Below are 22,316 nucleotides of genomic sequence, written 5' to 3' on the forward strand. Positions count from 1 at the left end.
TACCAATGTTAATATTATGCTATGACTAATAGCTTTGCAGCTAAATCATTGCATGTATTATTTTGTTAAGATCGTGTCTGTGTTTTTCTACATGAATGAAGCAGCATTTTTCTGGGAAAACAGCTTAAATAAAATATTTGTCTTTGTATTTTCAGATTAACTGGCAATTGTTTTGTTTGTTTGAGACAGAGTCTCACAAGGTCGCCCTCGGTAGAGTGCTGTGGCGTCACAGCTCAAACTCTTGGGCTTAAGCGATTCTCTTGCCTCAGCCTCCCAAGTAGCTGGGACTACAGGCGCCCACCACAATGCCTGGCTATTTTTTGGTTGTAGTTGTCATTGTTGTTTGGCGGGCCCAGGCTGAGTTCAAATCCGCCAGCTCCAGTGTATATGGCTGGTGAGCTATAGGTGCCAAGCCTTAACTGGCAAATGTTTTGTTAATATTTCCCTATATTCCCCCAAATTTCAAAAATTAAAAAATTTTATATTCATAGTTAGGAAAAGATAACACAAATTTTGTTTAAGTTGTGTTTTTCTGTCTTCCTTCTGGAAATATCACAGGAAGTACATATTGAATTAACTGCATTTTGTAATTGCTGTGGTCACGATATAGGAAAAAGATGAATATTCAAGAATATTCTCACTGTATCGACGTGTAAAATTATAATAGGATTATAGGATTTGAAAAGTGGAAGTTCTTAGATGTCTGTGAACACAATGCTTATGTGATCCACAGAATTCTATAAAATAACTGATAAATTATCTCTGTTATCTCAAAGATTATTAAATATAGGTCTAGTCTTTCTAAAACAAACATCTAGCAGATACAACAACATGGGGAACAAATACTGGTGTTTTAATGGCAAGGCCTTATAATCTCTTTGGTGCAACGAAATAAATCCTACAGATACAAAAGGTGTTTTAAATAGAAATAAGAATAAAACTATTCTCAAATTATGAATGCTCACATATGGAGCACGAATCAAGTGATCAGAATGTTATCTAGAATCCACCAAAAAAGCAAATTGAGACTTTAGTAAACATGTGTCAATTTTAATACTTGAGAAAATATAAGTTAAAATCTAATACAAATGCTGCTGGCACAAGAAAATATAAACAAATTTGTTTTTTTTTTCTTTTTAATATAAACAGATTTGAATTAAAGTGGAATCAGTATGTGAACCTGGAGGTAAGAATATAAACAACCTGTTATTGAAGCCTTTTAAAGAAGTAGCATGTTTTAAATAAAATAAAAAGGTTGCAGAAAGAATAATTTTTCTTTTAAAAAATTCCCTTATCTATTAAGAACTATAAATTCTATATAGACAGGAAAGTGAAAGGTCATCTAATTTATCAAGGCATTTTGAAGACACAGTGTTAAACACCCACTCGAAGCTCGAATGATACAAAAATAATCAGCATTTCATTTTTCTCTGAAGTTTAATTTTATGTATTAGTCATATTAACAAATTATATCAAAGAAAAATGAAAACATATTCCATTTTCTTGAAAGTACATATTATTTCTTCTCCCAGGTACTTGAGTAATTTAAACTTAATACTCATTTAATTAAATACAAAAATTTACAAAATCTTGTACTATTATTAAGAAATGAAAATGTCTTTCCAACTTCAGCAGTGTAAAAGTTGCTTTAAAATTATGAAAATGACTATAAACATTAGCTTTTTAACGGGTTTTAAAAATATATTCAAAGAAATTGTCTTTCAGACATTGTTTATTCAAGCAAAATCTTTGTTTTGGAAGGGTAAGCTATATAAAATAAAAATTCATTCCACATGAATATAACTGGAGAAATTCTCTATTGCTGAAGAATAGAATGATTTATAAATTGACTTCCAATTTATCAAATGAATAATTCTTTGGTTAGTTCTGGAATTTGTGCCAGATGCCTGTAGGATACTTTCATCCCTGATTATTCTCAACACAAAACTTGATGTTCACATATTGTTAATGCTGTAAATTACATATTGTAAAATCTCCTTGGAGTCATAGGTTGGCTATCACACCATTTACCTTTTTTGCTATTACTCTCCGAAGATATTATCCTCTCAATGCCCAGCTCCACAGTAAAACTAAACCAAATATTTGATCACTCCCTTTTTTAAGAAGAAAAGCATCAATTATTCTCAAAACAAGCTTGCAAATGTCTTTGATTTTAACAGTACTCTTCAGGCAAAAGATTACTTATTTTTATACAAAGTTTTCTTACTTTATAATCCAGTGTACGTTAGTAGCTAGCTTAAAATGCTTAATTCTATGACTGTATATTTATGTAAATTATTATTTTCTTTAGGAAACACAAATAGAGAAACACGATACTGAATATAATAACCGGATAACACTGTAAAGTTAACAGAAACACCCTCGAAATTTCTCAAAGTTACATTAATAATTTTAAATAGGAGAAGTAACACTGTAAAGTTAACGAAACACCCTCAAAATTTCTCAAAGTTACATTAATAATTTTAAATAGGAGAAGTAACAAGCCCTTAAAAATAATTTATTTACAGATATCATTTGAGGTTATGGTGTCTAAGCACTCCTTACAGGATCTGAATACGTTTCTTGAAATACTCTGCCTATAAAACAAAAACTGTTGCATGTGTGCTGTCCACTTGCCATTGGAAAACTGGAGACAGTGTGACTTTAAGAAAATTAACATAATTGTAAAAAACTAATTAAAACTGATATTGTGCTATCCAAAGAAAAATAATAATCTCATGATAAGATTTTTACATAGCATCACTCTAAGATTCTTTAAGAGTGCTAAAACATTCTGATATTAAAACATTCCAATGTAAAAATTTATATTTATACTCACGGGAAATGTTTTTATTATTTATTTTGAGACAGAGTCTCATTATGTCACCTGCGGTGGAGTACTGTGGCATCACAGCTCACAACCACCTCAAACTCTTGGGCTTAAGTGATTTTCTTGCCTCAGCCTCCCAAGTAACTAGGACTACAGGTGCCCGCTACAATGCCCAGCTACTTTTTTTGTTGTAGTTGTCATTGTTGTTTAGCAGGCCCGGGCCGGGTTTGAACCTACCAGCCCAGTGTATGTGGCCAGCGCCCTAACCACTGGGATACAGTCTCATTTTGTTGCTTTTAGTACAGTGCTGTGGCATCACAGCTCATAGCAACCTCAGACTCTTGGGCTCAAGCAATCCTCTTGCCTCAGCCTCCTGAGTAGCTGAGATTACAGGCACCTGCCACAGCGCTGGGCAATTTTTTTTAGAGATGGGGGTGTCACTCTTGCTCAGGCTGGTCTTGAACTCCTGAGCTCAGGCAAGCCACCTGCCTCAGCCTCTCAGAGTGCTAAGATTATAGGTGTAAACCACCACACCAGGTCTGGAAATAACATTATTAAAATATATTTTTAATATGATAAAAGCTACTAAATCAGTTTCCTCTGCCACATTGCACATCTATCTAAATTATAAAGTGTCTTAAGTTTTTGTAGTTGTTATAGATTATATTAAAATAAAAAGGTTTTGCCAAATTTCAGTTTGTTTCATTAATTTGGGTTTTTTTTTTAACCAAAAACATTGGTGAAAAAATATGGCCAATGTTAATATATGCCATGTAAGAAAATTAGTGTTTAGAAAGCCTAAAAATAGTCAGTGAGTTGTCCCTAACTCAGAGTAGTACCAAACTAACCAGCAGCAGCCACTGGTACTCAGTATTGTTGGATCGGGCAATCCTAATCTGGGAATTAAATTAAGTGCCTTTTGTGGGACAAATGCCAAACCGTTGCTCTTTTACTGAAATGCAATGAACTAAAAGTATGAGCACCACTGTTAACATGAGCAGGTATGTAAGCTGCACATTTAATACACGTTCAAAAACAACTACAACGATAGTTATAATTCTTGTAGTGTTATTTAATTTTTACGTTTCCCTTCAAGGGAAGACATTAACAAAAATGGTATAGATTAAAAATCATATACACGTCTATTATAAATGAGAAACTCAGTGCCTCAGAAGAGCACTTCTGGTGAATTCTAAGGAACTTTCTGCTGGTCCCAACCTCCACCCACTCTCGTGGCACTTACCGTCTGCCCCATTTGGACAAACACAAAGAGAAGATGTGAAACCAACATAATTCCCTCTTTTTCCTATTTTCTTAAAATGACACCTAGGTGCTTATTTTCTAGGTTTCTTACTTCCAGTCATGACAAAATAATGGTCATCACCATCCTTTTTCTTGGCAGCAGGTTTTTTACCTCCACTATCTGTTCCCTTAACAGATGAGAGGGGTTTCCTGGTCGAAGGTGGGGTTTTACCACCTTTGGGAGATCCTTTAGCAGAGGACTGGACTTTAGTGGCAGGCTGCGGTGACTTTGGCACGGTTTGTGTTTTGGCAGAAGACTGGGGAAGGCTCACAATGGACAGTGGGGTGCGGCCGGGTGACCTGGGGGAGCTGGATCCTTTCTTCTGGCAAGTACTTTTATTCTGAGGCTGCTTTTTGGCAATTGAAACTATATTCTTATCTTTCAGTTCCTGTGTGGCTTTTCCAGAAGAAACCGAGGATACAGAACCTGGTAGATGTAAATTCAAGGCCGATTTAAGTTTCTGTGTGGGGACTGGCTTTGCTTGTGGGGCTCCAGTAGGTGGCTGAGACCGTGTTCCTAGACCCGTGGCCGTAGTTTTGGAGCTGGGCTTTGTCATTTTAGCAGAGGATTGGAGAGATGGAGAAGGTTTAGGCCTGACGTGTGTATTTGCTGTAGGCAGCTTGGGACCCTTTGATGATGAATTTGAATGTGCAGCCAAGTGAAATACTGCCCCATCCGGGGAAGAAACATGATTGTGTTTTAAATACATGGGTTCTGTTTTTCCAGAACTCTTACTTGGCAAAAGCGTAGACTCAGGCAGATCTCTTGAAATCTTGGCTGGGGTAAGCTTGGCCTTCGGGGTACTGGGGGACGCAACACATTTTCTCAATGGCTCAGACACACAGGGTGCAGTTCTTGGTAAAGCTGGTGAAGAAGTGTTTTTACCTCCTGGATGTGAAGCAGCATGTGAAGATGATGCCTTGTTCAAAGGCGCTTGTGGTTTCTTTGTTATGCCTTTTGAGGACTTGAGATGGGGGGACGCTGCTGCAGAATTTGTGAATTTATAACACGCTGACCCGGAGCCCAGATTACCCGCTTTCAGGGAAGATGCTGGCAACAACACACCTGGTTGACGTACCGGTTTTTCTTTGCCCCTTGGAATACCAGCTGGCGTGCCAGGCTTTGAATTTTGCTTCTGAAACATGTTGACTGCTGACAAGGGATTCATGTCAGGAGGCTGAGGTGTTCTGGTAGGGGAATCAGGTACACTTTCAGTAGCAACTCCTTTTTGAAATGCTAAAATTTTTTGTTCTAGCGTAGCAAACTGTAAGATTCGACAGGGGTCGTATTTAAGCAAAAATCCTTGAAGAGTATCCCAGCCTCCACCAACACGAACCATGACGTGTTTTCCATGAAGCATCTGCTCCCATGAGACAGTAAAAAAATAAAGCTGTAAAACTGTAAGGTTTACAGTTGTAATTCATAGTCACAATCTCTAATGTCTGATCTGAGAATTTCAGAGTATTTGCCAGGCACTTCACTACAAATTGACAATCTCTTTCTTGTACTCAAGTTAACTCACAATGAATTATGCAACTAATAATACTAAGTCTTCCAATTTGGAAGGAAGATATTTACATAGGACTTGCATCCTAAAAATCCAAGTTATTAATATACAGAATTGCAAGGGCAATATTATTCAACAGAGTGGACCGCTGAAGGAAGGAAAGAGACAGAGGAAGGGAGAAGGGAAAAAGAATGAGGACTTACAGAAAAAAAGCTTCATAACAAAGAAAAAATTATGAAAGATAAAAACAACTAAATCTTATACTTCACAATTTAAAAAATTATTTTCATATGTATTCTGTCCATTTAATCTTTAAACCACTGTGGTATAAGTTATTATGAGTTCTTCTTTGCAGAAGAGAAATTTACGGCTCTGAGAGATTAAGGAATTTGTCCACCTCACGTGGCTTGGCCTGGCCTCAAACCCACTGGGCTACCCCTAACTCAGATGGCATTTAGCTGGGGATGAGCCACACCCTGACTCTGCCAAAGCAGCCCAATTTGGAGTTTGGTCCCCTGTCCATTCAGTAGACAAATCTGCACAATTGTATAAGACAAATCTGCACAAATTTTAACTCTAAGTCAGTGATTGTCAACCAGTGTGCCACGGCTGGAAGAAGATCTTAGGTGTGCTGCGAAAAATTTTAAAGATCAATTAAATTATTTTTTAAAGACGTTCAAAGCATAAGTATATTCTTTTCTTTATTTTTTTTTAATCAACATAATTTAAGTGTGCCAAGGAAGCTGAACTAAAGGTTCAAGTGTGCCATGTGATAGAAAGGATTGAAAAACACTGGTCTAAGTCCTACACTCTGCAAACCACTCTATCCTATTGCCTTAAAAAAGAAAGCTAATTGGAGCTGGAACATATTCTTCATAGTAAAGTATCTCAAGAATGGAAGAAAAAGTATCCGATGTACTCAGCCCTACTATGAAACTAATCTATGGCTTTCATATGAAAGCTATAACCCAGTTACAACCTAAGAATATGGGGAAGAGAAGAGGGAGGGAGAGGGAGGGGAAAGGGGAGGATGCGCAGAGGGAGGGTGATTGGTGGGATTACACCTGCAGTGCATCTTACAAGGGTACATGTGAAACTTAGTAAATGTAGAATGTAAATGTCTTAACACAGTAACTAAGAAAATGCCAGGAAGGCTATGTTAACCAGTGTGATGAAAATATGTCAAATGGTCTATAAAACCAGTGTATGGTGCCCCATGATCGCATTAATGTACACAGCTATGATTTAATTAAAAAAAAAAAAGAAAGAAAGCTAATTAACAGAAAGTGCATATGGATGTTTCTATGTGACTTGGGTGCGGTGGGGAAGCAATAATAGTACAGGAAATAGAAGAAAATATGGATGAAGTGAGGTTTATATTGTTTTCCTAAATTGAAAGTAAAACAGCACTTGTATCAGAAGTGGAAAGAAAGCTCGATAGGTGAAATTCCAATCTCTTTATCCTCAAAGAGAACGATTAATTGATTGCAGATCAGAAAAAGGAAGGCCTGACCATGTCTATCACATACAGATTTCACACTGTCAGGCCCAAGGTATGTATTATTAAAACTGCAATGTTTCTGGTTCCTTTTCTTACAATGGATACTCAATCTTATGAGATGTTTTGTTTTTTTTTTTTCTTCTTATAAAGGAAAATTATTCCTTTCTATAAAATTTGAAAAATGGAATAAGTTCCCTGAGGTGTACAAAGATCATTTTCCCCAGGTATATTAAATGTCTATATGGTCTTAGCTATCCTGAAGTTCACTGTTAAAAGCGTTTGCCTAAACTCATTATATGTGCAAACAGGGTATCTGCGTAAATAGTGAACTTACTCTTATGAAGAGAATTTTATCCCCTAGTCGGTACCGTCCTTCAGATAAGTACTCAATAGAAAACCGATGCGAACAACTACACGGAGGGTCCTCGGCAATATGTTTAACCTGAGATTAAAAATAAATAACAAAATTTAGTGCTTGTTACAAAAAGCACTTTATTTAAAATTAAAATGCAATGTTACTTGGTAGCTAGGAAGATCAAAGGTAAAAACGCACAGCCAGCTCAGCTGTTTAGCGTCTCTTCTTTGCTTGTTCACTCTGAGGGGAGACGTTACTAATCCACACTACAAAGCCTGAGTCTCTCTGCCCAAGTGCAATCAGGCTCGCAGGGAGTACAACTGACACCTAAAGAAGGTCTTCAAACATGTAAGACAGTGAAGTCAACTAAAAACACAGTGGTTTTAAAATCCATGAGTATGGGCCGCAAACCTTTTGGGAAGGAAGAATGGAGAATCCTCAAAGAACTCAAATTAAACCTCCCATTTGATCCTGCAATCCCATTACTAGGCATCTATCCAGAAGAAAAAAAATCATTTTATCATAAGGACATTTGCACTAGACTGTTTATCCCAGCTCAATTTACAATAGCCAGGATGTGGAAACAACCAAAGTGCCCACCAACCCAGGAATGGATTAACAAACTGGGGTCTGTGTATACCATGGAATACTATTATTCAGACATTAAAAAGAAGGAGACTTTACATCTTTTGTATTAACCTGGATGCACTGAAACACATTCTTCTTAGTAGAATATCACGAGAATGGAGAAGCAAGAATCCAGTGTACTCAATAGTAACATGAAGCCAGGAGATGCTCTAATATACACCCACATAAGGGGAAAAACTCAAATCAATTCCAGGTGGGGAGTGGGGGAACAAGAGGAGGGCAGGAGGAGAGGGCAGGAACGGGCTCCCACTTAATGGGCACAATGTTAGGGTGCGTGGCACACTTCTTGGGGGTGGGACATAATGATAAGAGGGACTCTACCTAACAGATGCAACATCGTAACCTAATTCTTTATACCCTTAAATTAACATGAAACAATAAAAAAAGGTGTAAAAATACATAAAAATTGATGAGTAATCAAAAAAAAAAAAAAAAACAAAAAAGCACAATGTTGAATTTTAGAAAACACATGAGTTCATGATTTAGCCTGAACTGTTTTAAGCCCTAAGTTAATATATCTGTATCAAATCAAAGTCAGTCTGATAAAGGCTAAGTAGGAATTTTCACACTGTACCAAACCAATATTGTGGAATAATATCTAGATTTGTGTAAAGTTATTATCAAAATAAACAGGGACATTCACATCTATTCACCTCAGAATGTATAAAATTCTTTAAAATTTTGATTCAAGAAGGATTTTTTTAAATGTGTTTGCTTTGTTTCCAAATCTACTAAGGAGATGGGAGTCAGTGGGAAACTCTTACTTCAATTACTGAAAGAGCTTACAGAATTTCATTGTTTTTTTAGAGACATGATCTTACTCTGTTGTCCAGGCTAGAGGGCAATGGGAAACATTATAGGGCAACATTATAGCTCACTACACCCTGAACTCCTGGATGTAAGAGATCCTCCTGCCTCAGGCTCCCATCTGGGATTAATGGGTGTGAGCTACCGCACTCGGCCAGAATTTTATCGCAATAAATATGTATTTTTTAATAGTAGAACATCAGTTAATATAAAAAGAAATTCAAGAATTCTACATTTAAAACATGGAAATAAAAATAAATTGATTAAAGGAGGACATTTGTTGAAATACCTTTAATTGAAAAAAACATACATCAGTCACTGTGGAAAATATTTGGCTTTTTCTAAAATTACATTTTTGAGAAAGCAATGTCATGAATATTTTTCTCATTTACTTGTCATACAGTTTTAAACAAATTAACATAATGATAAAAAAAAGTCTCTTTAGATTGTGGAAGTTAGCTGAGCACTAAGAGAAACTTAAATGATTGCCTTAAGTATCTATCCCAAATGAATGGACAGACACTTGTGGATTTATCAGGGCTGGATAAGAAAGATCCAGAATTTGTTTATTCTCCTATATCATTCATTAAGAAAATAATGAGCTTATAAATAAATAGAACTGCTTCTCACAAGTCAATCAAGTTGTCTTATTCATAGCTATTCTTACACACACCATACACATAAAATGGTTGAAAAGAAGCTAAATTCAGGTAAAAAGTTTACAATGGTTAGAAACATTATATATGTTAACCAAAGTATTGTGAAAAGAGATATTTCTTTCAGTCACTCCTTTTTGCCTGTAAAAAATTTATTAAGTATATTTCTTAACAGGACCCTAAATGATAAATTAGATAATAATTGTTCCTTTTTTAAAAAAACATAACCCAAGAAATGTGCAGGTCATATATCTATAGGTGGGTATTGAATTTATATGTATAGCTCATATTCAGAGGAATATGTACTTTTTTAGTTTTTCTACCAAGAATGCAGATATGAGAAGTCTCTTATTTTCCTTCTTTAAAATATCCAAATATTGGGCAGTGCCTGTGGCTCAAAGGAGTAGGGCGCTGGCCCCCTATAGGAGGTAGCAGGTTCAACCTGGCCCTGGCCAAAAACTGCCTCCCCCTCAAAAAATAAAATAGAATATCCCAAATATTACTTATACTGAGCAGTACAAATCAGCGCTAACCCACAAACTAAACAAGGCAGTGAGTCTAAAAGAAATAAGAGCTGTGGATAAGAAATGCTTTCTTCTGCTTTCATTTATTGCATAATTTACCTTGCAACACTAAAGGAAATAGCTAAGAAAATTAAAATAACCTACAAAGGCCGTACATTATATTTTCATATACACAGCAGCAGATGAGCTCATATTGGGGGGACAGGGGAATGAGGGAGGAGGATGGGGGTCACAGCGTATGGCACACCTCTTGTGGGTGGGACACAATTATAAGAGGTACTTGATCTGATAAAGGCAATCGGTGTAACCTAATTCTTTGTATCATCAATGAATCCCAAACAATAAAATATATATATATTTTCATATTCGCTTTTTCTGTAGTTTGTCTATACACACATTTTTCACAAAATAAACATTTTTCTTATTGCTACAGTCATCATAATGATCACCTAACCCAAATATTATGTTAAAATAAATAATGCTCATTTATCAAGCTGTGGCCCTATTTGAGGACATTTATATTGCTCCTAATTTTTCATCATTACAAGTCACAGTGCAATAGACACTTTCATTCATGTTACGTTTTTCCCTTTTCAGTTATAATACAAAGGAAAAATGACTTTTAGTAGTTCTTATTATCTATTTATCAATTCGTTTTTCAAAAGTTTATATCACTTCTGCATTACCAATAGCATTCTTAAAGTATACTTCCACCAGAATTTACCAGTGCAAAGTTTTGTGCTTTTTAAAAATTCTAATGAGGCTGGGCAGCGCCTATGGCTAAAGGAGTAGGGCACCGGCCCCATAGACCAGGGATGGCAGGTTCAAGCCCAGCCCTGGCAAAAACTGTAAAAGAACAACAAAAAAAAACATTTTTAATGAGGCAAACGGAACTTCAGGGCCACTCTAATCTTGTTTGCTTGATTATTAGCAAGTTTCAATAATGTATTTGCTTCTTGCAGGGACAAAGTCCTTGCTCATTTTCCCCCTGGAAATGTCTTAACAAATTTTGTATGGTCATTATATACTATATTTCCCATTTCATAAAAATATCTTCCCAATGTTTTCTATCATTTTTAAAGATTACAGCAGAATATTTTCAAAAATAAATTTTATTTTTTCACCTACAACATTATTTCTGCTTCCCATATTAACTTTCACAGTCATCTATTCTATACCAGTAACATCCTGCAGGCAGATATTAGATATGTTTGGTTCTGACAAAGAGTTTTTCAGGTTGACAGATTCTCTCTCTTTTTTTTTTTTCCAGGTTAATGTGAGGGTACAAACAAATCGATTACAAAGTTTGCATTTTGTTAGATGGAGTCCCTCTTGTAGTTGGGTCCCACACTCAAGAGGTGTTCCATATACCCTTTTATTGTGTTCACTAAGTAAGTGGGAGCACACCAATCCCCTTCCTTTCTACCCTTCCTCTCCCTTGTTACCCCTCTGCCAACTTGAGTTGAATTGAGTTTTTCTCTTATGTGGGCGTGTCTGTCTTGCAAGGCTACTCAAATGTTTTACGCTAAACATTCAAAGCAACACTTTCTAGCAATGATTCATTTCTGAAATGATATAGCACATTAAACACTTTTGTAAAATGCTGCAATTCTTTGATTATACTAAACAGCAGTCTAAACAGAAAATGTTCAATATTCAATTCACTTCTATCACTTATTAATATATTGTAGTCACTGCACAAGACCCATAGCCTAAGGAATCAGTCACTCACAGATGTTAATCTCAGTCAATTTTACCTCTTACATACGTCATACATTCCTTTTGTTAATACTACTGCTACTCAAGTTCAAGCTTTCGTCATCTATGCCTGGATTATTACCATAAAACCAATATAACCTCTACATGACCATGGCAGTAATCCTTATAATTTGTAACTACCACGTTAAAAAAAAGAACCAATGACTTCTTGTGGCCTTCAGTCCTCTTCATGATGAGTCCAGCCTATTTCTCCACCACTCCTCAACTACACATCCAGTCCTCACCAACACAAGCAACAAAAGTCACCTTTAAAAAGTGGTGCCCTGAACTCATCAGGGCATGGACATTAGTACTGATGTTAGTCTGAATAAGAAACACTTTCTTTTAATCACAGTATCACTTATAACAGCAAAACTATGAGACTTCAAGATGGGCATAGGCAAAAGAAGTCTGTGGCAATTACTTACAGCTTCATGGAGCTCTTCATGCTGGCAGCACGATTTGGGGATGCTGATGGAATCTTCGGGCCCAGAAGTATTAAGCAAGGTCTCTTCTAACTCAATTTCTTTCTCAAGTTTTACTAATACTGGTGGCTCAACACCATATCTGAAAACCAAGCAGGAGATCTGATTATTCCAGCAAAGGTAACCCAAGCATTTCCCTGCTTATCAAGATAGATTATACGCTATTTTTAAAGCAAAATCTATACCATTCTCTTCTACCAATTGTTTCACTGGGACATTTGGAAATGCTTTTTAATGTTTCACTGATTGCCGAAATTAGATTATAATCTTCACAACATAGCATATATTTGGGTTACAGGATGCTTCTAGTATTCTACCTGGGATCCTGAAAGGTGGCTTTGAAAATCACCCAGTGAGTGGGAGGCTGAGGCGAGAGAATTGCCTAAGCCCAAGAGCTGGAGGTTGCTATGAGCTGTGATGCCACAGCACTCTACCGAGGGCGACAAAGTGAGACTCTGTCTCTTAAAAAAAAAAAAAAAAAAAAAAAATCAACCAGTGCATAAAAATGGGGATGAGTATATATGGGGGACGACATCAAACCTCAGCCTTCAGACCCTGTGTTCAGGGGACTTGCTTTGGCTTGAACTGCTTTAAGACTACACACTCTTGCCCTATTTTTAAACTTAAAAAGTTAAGTAACCATTTTCACAGTTTGATATTAAATTAAGACAAGATATGTTGAGAAAGCAGATATTGACATATGCTCATGCAAATACAACAAAGTTAATAAAAACAATGATAAAGTAGGAAAATAGGTGACTTTATTTTAATCGACAATTATTTTCTTGTATTTATAGGCAATAGTGCTCTTAGCTAAAATTAGGTAGTTTAACAAATGTTTTTGACATTGAAATTCTGAAATATTGTAGAATACATACCTTGACAAGATTCGACCAATTTCAAGAAGACAAAGATACACCTGTCTTGGATCTTTGTGCAAAACTGTGGAGAAAAAAGACCACTCGTTTTCAGGAGAATTCAGTGGGGAAGTATATTTATGGCATGGAAAAGTATAAAAGAAAGGTTAAGGGAGACAGCGCTTTTACTTGTCTGGAGAAAACTTAGAGAAAATTTTTCATTTTCACTGAAAATTTGTATCTTTCATTTTCTCTCTATATTATTATTGTCCACAAATTATTTTTTGAAAAACCAGTCAATGAGAATACTAATTTACCATGGACCCATAGGTATACAGCATTTTAAGTCCAAAAAACTGAGGGCTTAGTAACTTTAACTTACTTATATTTTAGATCTCTCAACAGGAGACGCTGTTAAAAGAGATGTTATCAAGTTAATTTTATTCTAAACTATCTTTAACATAGAACTATATGTTAACATTTTCCTTGAACTCTTATGAAATACAAGAGGAAATACTTTCTAACTTGTTCTATGGTGCCAGCTTTACTTTGATACCCAAACCAGATAAAGACATCATTTAAAAAACTAAAGACCCATATTCTTTTTTTTTGCAGTTTTGGACTGGGGCTGGGCTTGAACCCACCACCTCCAGCATATGGGACCGGCACCCCACTCCTTTAAGCCACAGGCACTGCCCAAGATCCATATTCTTTATGAATATAGATGTAAAAATCCTTAACAAAATGCCAGCAAACCAAATCAGCAGCATACAAAAAGATTATACATTACAGCATGACCAGGTGGGATTTATGCCAGGAATACAAATTTAATTCAACATATGAAAATCAACCAAATGCAATACACCATTAATAGAATAGAGTAAAAGAAACACAGTTACCTGAATAGACACAGAAGAAGCATTGATGAAAATCCAACACCCTTTCCTGATAAAAGGACAAAACAAAGTAGGAATAGAAGGGAAGTTTCTCTATCTGATAAAAGGCATCTTCTATCAAAAACCTACAGGTAATATCATTCTTAAAAGTGAAAGATTGAAAGTCTTCCTATTATTAGAGCTAATAAGCAAGTTCAGTAAAGTTGCAGGATACAACACCACTATACAAAAATTAGTTGCATACACTAGAAATGAATAATATGTAAATGAAATTAAGAAAATAATTCCATAGCTGGGCATTGTGGCGGGCGCCAGTAGTCCCAGCTACTTGGGAGGCTGAGGCAAGAGAATTGCTTACGCCGAGGAGTTGGAGGTTGCTGTGAGCTATGATGCCACGACACTCTACCCAGGGTGACAGCTTGAGGCTGTCTCATAAAAAAAAAAAATTCCATTTACAATAGCTTCAAAAAGAATAAAGTACTTAGAAATAAATTCAACCAATTTAACCCATACACCGAAAATTACAAAACACTGTTGAAAGAAATTAGAGGAGATATGAAGAAATAAAAAGACATCCCATGTTCATAGATTGGAAGACAAAATTGTTAAGATGGCAATATTTGGCTCAGCGCCTGTAGCTCAAGCAGCTAAGGCGCCAGCCACATACACCAGAGCTGGTAGTTTCAAATCCAGCCCAGGCCTGCCAAACAACAATGACAACTACAACCAAAAAATAGCCGGGCATTGTGGCAGGCACCTGTAGTCCCAGCTACTTGGGAGGCTGAGGCAAGAGAATTGCTTAAGCCCAAGAGTTGGAGTTGCTGTGAGCTGTGATGTTACAGCACTCTACCAAGGGCGACAACTTGAGAGTCTGTCTAAAAAAAGGGCAATATTCCACCAGTTGACCTACAAATTCAATGCAATTCCATCAAAATTCCAATAGCCTGTTCCCCCCCCAAAATGGACAAGTTGATGATAAAATTAATGTAGAAATACAAAGGACACAGAATAGCCAAACCAATCTTAAAAAAGAAGAACACAGTTGAGGGACTCACACTTTCCACACTAAGTGTAAGTTATAATAATCAAGACAGTGTATCTGGCATAAGGACAGACACGTCAACCAATGGAATGAAAGTGAGTGTCTAGAAATAAACCTACAAATTTATGTACAATTGATCTCAACAAGGGTGCCAAGATAATTCAATGTCAGAGACAAGAGTCTTTTCAACAAATGGTTTTAGGACATTTGGATATCCACACACAAAAGAATGAATTTTAACTCCTACCTCACACCACATACAAAAATCAACTTAAAATAGACCCATAAATTTAAGAGCTAAGACTATAAAATTCATGGAAGAAAACATAGGTCAAAAAACTATGTATGCTTGATTAGGCAATAGATTTTTATAATAGAACATCAAAAGCATAAGCAAACAAAAAAATAAATAAAACTTCACTAAAATTTAAAACTTTCATATATCAAAGGCCACTATCAAGAAAGTGAAAATACAATCCCAAAACTGGAAGGAAATATTTACAAATCATATCTGATAACGGCCTAGTGCCTAGAATATATAAAGAACTCTCACAAGTCAACAAAAAAAGTTAAATGACCCATTTTTAAAAAAATGAGCATAGGTGATTGGTGGGATTACACCTGTGGTGCATCTTACAAGGATACATGTGAAACTTAGTAAATGTAGAATATAATTGTCTTAACACAATAACTAAGAAAATGCCAGGAAGGCTATGTTAACCAGTGTGATGAAAATGTGTCAAACTGTTTATAAAACCAGTGTATGGTGCCCCATGATCGCATTAATGTACACAGCTATGATTTAATATTAATAAATAAAATAAAATAAAATAAAAATGAGCACAGGATTGGAACAGATATTTCTTCAAATACGTGCCAATGGCCAAAAAGCACATGAAAAGATGCTCAATGTCATGAAGGCAAAGCAAATTAAAACCATCAGGAGACACACCTTCATGCCCACTAGGATAGTCATAATAAAAACAAAAAACAAAAAGCAGACCATACCAAGTCCTGACAAGGAAGCAGAGGAAGTGGAACCCTTGTGCATCTCTGGTGGAAAAGTAAATGGGTTGCAGCCACTTTGAAAACAGTTTGGTGGTTCCTCAAAGAGATAAACTTAGAATTACTATATGACACAGCAATCCCACTGCTAGGTATTACCTGAGAGAATTAAAAGCCTATGTTCACTTAGCAACTTGTGCACAAATGTTCATAGCAGCTTTATTCCTAACAGCCAAAAAGTGAGAAAAATCCAAAGGTCCATCAACTGATGAATGGCTAAAACAATATGGTGTATCAATCCAGTGGAACATTATTCTACCATAAAAAGGAATGAAGTTTGGGAGGCCCAAATGGGAGGATTGCCTGAGGCCCGGAGTTCAAAATCAGGTTGTGCAACATAGTGAGACCCTATAAAGAAAACTCAGCCCAACAAGGTGGTAAGGAGCTATATAGTCCTATAGGACCTATAGTTAGTTCAAGCTACTCAGAAGTCTGGGGTAGGAGGATGACTTGAACCCAGGAGTTCAAGGCTGCAGTGAGCTGTGACCGTGCCTCCACACCCCAGCCTGGGCAACAGAGCAAGATCATGTCTCTGAACAACAACAAAAACACACAACAACAAAGGAAGGAAGTACTGTTATATGCTATAACATAAATGAACCATTATGCAGACACAAAAGACTACATATTGTACAATTATGTTTATATGAAATGTCCAGAATATGCAAATCCATTGAGAAAGAGATTAGTAGTTTCAGGACATGGGGGAAAAGCGTAATTGAGACAAATCACTAATAGGTAGAGGTTTTCCAGAAATGTTCTGGAATTAAATAGTGGTGATGATTCTACCACATAGTAAATATACTCAAAAACATTGAAGTATAGAAGAAATTAATGTCAAATTAATGTCATGAACCAAGCCTCTAAAATAAAATAAGAAATATGAGGAAAAAAAAAACATTGAAGTATACATTTTTAAATTATAAATTTTGTCTTATGTACAGTATATCTCATTATTTTAAATGTCATTAAAAAAGGAATCCAATACACTTAAAAAATGGCTAAGATAGTAAATTTTGTTTTGTGTAGATATAATTTTTGAGACAGGGTCTCTCTGTTGTCCAGTCTAGAGTACAATAGCATGATCACAGCCCACTGTAGCCTCCCACTCCTAAGCTCAAGAAATCTGTCTTCTTCAGCCTTTCCAGTAGCTAGGACCAGAGGCACATGCCAGCATGCCTGGCTTTTTTTTTTTTTTTTTTAGAAATGAGCTCTATGTTGCCCAGGCTGGTCTCAAACTGCTGTCCTCAAGCAATTTTTCCATTTCAGCCTTCTGAAATGCGGGGATTATAGGCATGAGCCACTGCGCCTGACCTGTTATGTATGTTTTAATATAACTGTTAAAAATAAAAATTAAAAACAAATTAGAAGGAGCTGAAATGTAAAGGTAAACAGAGATCCTTTAAAAAAACAAACAAACAAACAAAAAGCTCTGATCACAGTAACTCAGGCGAAGTGCGCAAACGCGCTGACACAGAAGTTAGGACCATCCACCTTCCTGTTCCTGTCCTTAGAGGTAGAAACACTAGGAGACTTGGAATCCTAATCCAGCAATGTGCAATGTGTGAGGAACTGCAGGGGCCTGACTCCCCCAAAGGAAATGGCAGTTGTTGTTAGATATATGAATAGCATCTCTCATACACCCCAAACACAGAGTATACGCTTTCAAATTAAAAAGCCTGCAGTTGAGTCTAAAATTCATACCAGCAGACGAATTTATCTTAAATTTTTCATTAAACCTATTTGTCTCTGAACACTTAGAAGTAACTTAAAATCATAGATTTCTCAAAATAGCTTAAGTTCCTAGCAAAATGTAAAAATATAAGAGACACATCTGTGAGACAGATCCATAGAGAGTAAAAACATGAGCCTAGAAATGAATCGCTGGTATTGGCAGTGCTTTATTTAGTCCTATACTGACCTTATCTTCAAGGCAGGTTGAAGAGGTCTTCTACTGAGGATCAGAAATGTATAATAATCTTACATCTTTTCAGATACAATAAACTGGAAGGTGGAGAAGTCAAAGCATTTCCTCTTCCCTTTCATCTCTAGAAGCCAGATGTGCCCTTAAATCACCTACATTGTCAATAAACATCAGCACACCTGGATTTAAAGCAGGTGCAAACTGAGGGGTCAGACAACAATCCATGACACTTTACATTGGGTCAAAGTATCCAGAAGCACAGCAGGGAGAGCAGCTGACCCACATCCAGGCAATTATTTAAATACAACAACAAAACCAACTAAAAGTCAGTTTGCTTTTTATAATCACCATGAACCAGCCATTCTAAACAATGTCAGAGATAAAACTTCTCTCTGCTAGGGCAGATGACTCCTGCAGCCCTCGCCCTTGGCACAGTACAGCTCCCACCACAGCAATATAAAAATGCACACACACACCAGAAAACTTAGATAACTACCAGTTTACTCACTGCATAGACACTTCTCTTGACTTAAAGGAGAAAGTATGTCAATATTTCTTCAGTAGAGCATGACTTTTCAAAATGAACCCTCAAAAACAGTAATCCATGCAGATAATTGAGTTGGCAGCTGTTGTTTACAAGGTAAACCTAAACACTGATTAAACATCATTAAGCTTCCTGTCGTGTCTGTAATTATCTGGTTAAAGAGACATTACTAGTAATTTAGACTTGGTAGAGTAATTCTTAATGAAAACATTAATTAGCAAAGCGCTAGTCTGGAACCTTCCTTCAGACAACTTATTTTGTAAGTAAAGTATTTGGGGGGCATTCTAGATACAGAAAATCTTTAACCACAAATGAAAAGTTTAATATATTTGATTTAGTATCTATTTCTCCAATTGTTTTGTATATATTGAGTACATACTTCTTTCTTTTTTTTTTGAGACAGAGTCTCACTCTGTCGCCCTTGGTAGAGTGCCATGGCATCATAGCTCAGAGCAAACTCCAACCCTTGGGCTCAAGTGATTCTCTTGCCTCAGCCTACCAAGTAGCTGGGATTACAGAAATCTGCCACAACGCCCAGCTATTTTTAGAGATGGGGGTCTCACTCTAGCTCAGGCTGGTCTCAAACCTGTTAGCTCAGGCAATCCATCCACCTTGGCCTCCCAAAGTGCTGGGATTACAGACGTGAGCCACCACCTCTGGCCTGAAAGTATATACCTTCCTTGGGAAATTAGATGTGACATTTATTTGGCAAGAAAAATTAGAAGCGAGGGATATAAAAACGTTCTAATGAACTTTAAAAATAACAACAATAACAATAATACTTACCTAAACCTTCAGATTCAAAGAGGTAAGTTTCATCAACCCCGATGTCCCTACACCAGTGAAGGAAGTTTGCAGTATTATCTCGGGCAAAGAATGAACCTGGTGCAGCATCTTTCTTACAGGGTACTTTTCTCATTGGAAAATTCTAGAAAAGGCCAAAGAAAAAAGAAAAGAAAACCTTAAAAAATGCATTAAGGATATTTTTTCTCTTTTTTTTTTTTTTGAGACACAATCTTACTTTGTCACTATTGGTAGAGTGCCGGCGTCACAGCAACCTCAAACTCTTGGGCTCAAGTGATCCCCTTGCCTCAGCCACCTTGAGTAGCTGGGACTACAGGCACCTGCCCCAATGCCCGGCTATTTTTAGAGACAGGGTCTGGCTGTAGCTCAGGCTGATCTTGAACTCCTGAGTTCAGGCAATCCACCTGCCTGGATCTCCCAGAGTGCTAGGATTATAGGCGTGATATTTTTATTAGATATTCATTTTAATATACTAAATGTTCAGTGTGTTGCATGTAACTAAAAAGTACTTTACGAGAAACATGATACCTTCAAAAGCTATCTTATTTTAATTTACTTTAAAGTATATTCTAGAAAAGGATTACTAGGAAAACAATTGGTCAAAATAACAGTAGGATCAGGCATCTCCCACCTTTTTATATTTTCAAATGACACAAAAGTTTTGATTAAAATAAAAATGACAGCCTAACAATTCCAAAGCACATCTCTGTGATACTTCTCTGCACGGCATTCAGTACAAACATAAAATTACTACCGTGCCTACTTTCTAACGTGCAGACGAGTTTCCTGATGTCTCAAGAAAATAGGTAGTTGCCCATTCTTAACTCAAGTTCTTTGAAAACTAATCATCTAGTTTCACAGAATCTTAATTTTTTTACCTTCTTTCTAAGAGTATTATTCTGCTGAGGCTGAGGCTTTTTTGTAGTTTAAATTTTTACTTAAATAAGCAATTCATGCATATGAGTATTTAGTAGAATATGATGCCTTCCCCCCACCTCTACCCCTCAACTCCTCTCTCTGCCTAGAGATAACCACTACTACCAACCAGTTCCTTCTATGTCCTTCCTCTTCCTACTAATTAAAATAGTCTTACAGGTTTTTTTCTGATTGAATACAGAATAGATAATCATTGCGACAGAAAGAAAAAAAATACAAAGTTGATGTTTAGTATCAACTGAAATCCTCTCACTCACATTTTGGTGAGACAGCTCTCTGCACATCTATGCACACACCCTTACCTACAAAATCTCACATGAGCTTGCCATTCTGCAGTCTGACCTCTGTGTGCACATATCTACACTTCATCATAGGTTGTCAGAGTCTTCGGGGGTTGAAAAGAACAGATTTAGGATCTATAGAGAACTCAAATTAATCCACATGAAAAGAGCCAACAATCCCATATATCAATGGGTAAGAGACATGAATAGAACCTTCTCTAAAGATGACAGACGAATGGCTAACAAACACATGAAAAAATGTTCATCATCTCTATATATTAGAGAAATGCAAATCAAAACAACCCTGAGATATCATCTAACCCTAGTGAGAATGGCCCACATCACAAAATCTCAAAGCTGCAGATGCTGGCATGGATGTGGAGAGAAGGGAACACTTTTACACTGCTGGTGGGACTGCAACCTAGTACAACCTTTCCGGAAGGAAGTACGGAGAAACCTCAAAGCACTCAAGCTAGACCTCCCATTTGATCCTGCAATCCCATTACTTGGCATCTACCCAGAAGGAAAAAAATCCTTTTATCATAAGGACACTTGTACTAGACTGTTTATTGCAGCTCAATTTACAATCACCAAAATGTGGAAACAGCCTAAATGCCCACCAACCCAGGAATGGATTAACAAACTGTGGTATATGTATATCATGGAATACTATTCAGCTATTAAGAAAAATGGAGACTTTACATCCTTCGTATTAACCTGGATGGACGTGGAAGACATTATTCTTAGTAAAGCATCACAAGAATGGAGAAGCATGAATCCTATGTACTCAATTTCGATATGAGGACAATTAATGACAATTAAGTTTAGGGGGGGAGGAAAAGCAGAAGGAGGGACGGGGGGTGGGGCTTTGGTGTGTGTCACACTTTATGGGGGCAAGACATGATTGCAAGAGGGACATTGCCTAACAATTGCAATCAATGTAACCTGGCTTATTGTACCCTCAATGAATCCCCAACAATAAAAAAAAAAAAAAAGGGCGGCGCCTGTGGCTCAGTCGGTAGGGCGCCGGCCCCATATTCCGAGGGTGGCGGGTTCAGACCCAGCCCCGGCCAAACTGCAACCAAAAAATAGCTGGGCGTTGTGGCGGGCGCCTGTAGTCCCAGCTACTCGGGAGGCTGAGGCAAGAGAATCGCTTAAGCCCAGGACTTGGAGGTTGCTGTGAGCTGTGTGAGGCCACGGCACTCTACCGAGGGCCATAAAGTGAGAGTCTGTCTCTACCAAAAAAAAAAAAAGAAAAGAACAGATTTAAATAATCATTTCTAATAAATGAGTAATATTCCAATATGTTTGGGTATAATAATTTTTAACAACTTTACTGATGAACATTTAGGTTGTTCCTAATTTTTCTGTACTATCATTTTTATGATTATTTTCTTGGAATAAATTCCTACAAGTAGAATTAGATATCAAATGATGTGCTTTATTTTCAATATGAATACAAAGGGTACCAAAAAATGTACACACACTTTAAGAAAGGAAAAACTGTATTAAATTTATAATACTCAAGTCACTTCTGATTTCTGCAATTACAAGAGGTGCTCAATGTGACTTGTATTCATCTTTTGTTATCGG

General features: G+C 36.7%; 1 protein-coding gene across 1 annotated transcript in view; it reads right to left on the reverse strand.

Annotated features, from left to right (window-relative positions):
- Positions 1–1,115: 1,115 nt before the first annotated feature.
- GAS2L3 (growth arrest specific 2 like 3) overlaps positions 1,116–22,316 on the reverse strand; it is a 40,174-nt gene continuing 18,973 nt past the window's right edge. The window contains exons 6-10 of the mRNA XM_053586328.1: positions 19,489–19,630; positions 13,253–13,316; positions 12,318–12,456; positions 7,476–7,583; positions 1,116–5,493 (exon numbers count right to left, since the gene is read on the reverse strand). Of these exons, the coding sequence (XP_053442303.1) occupies positions 4,165–5,493; positions 7,476–7,583; positions 12,318–12,456; positions 13,253–13,316; positions 19,489–19,630 (1,782 nt within the window). The 3' untranslated portion in view covers positions 1,116–4,164. The remainder of the gene's footprint in view (positions 5,494–7,475; positions 7,584–12,317; positions 12,457–13,252; positions 13,317–19,488; positions 19,631–22,316) is intronic.

The sequence above is a fragment of the Nycticebus coucang genome, chromosome 3, assembly GCF_027406575.1.
Source record: "Nycticebus coucang isolate mNycCou1 chromosome 3, mNycCou1.pri, whole genome shotgun sequence".
Classification (NCBI taxonomy): Eukaryota; Metazoa; Chordata; class Mammalia; order Primates; family Lorisidae; genus Nycticebus; species Nycticebus coucang.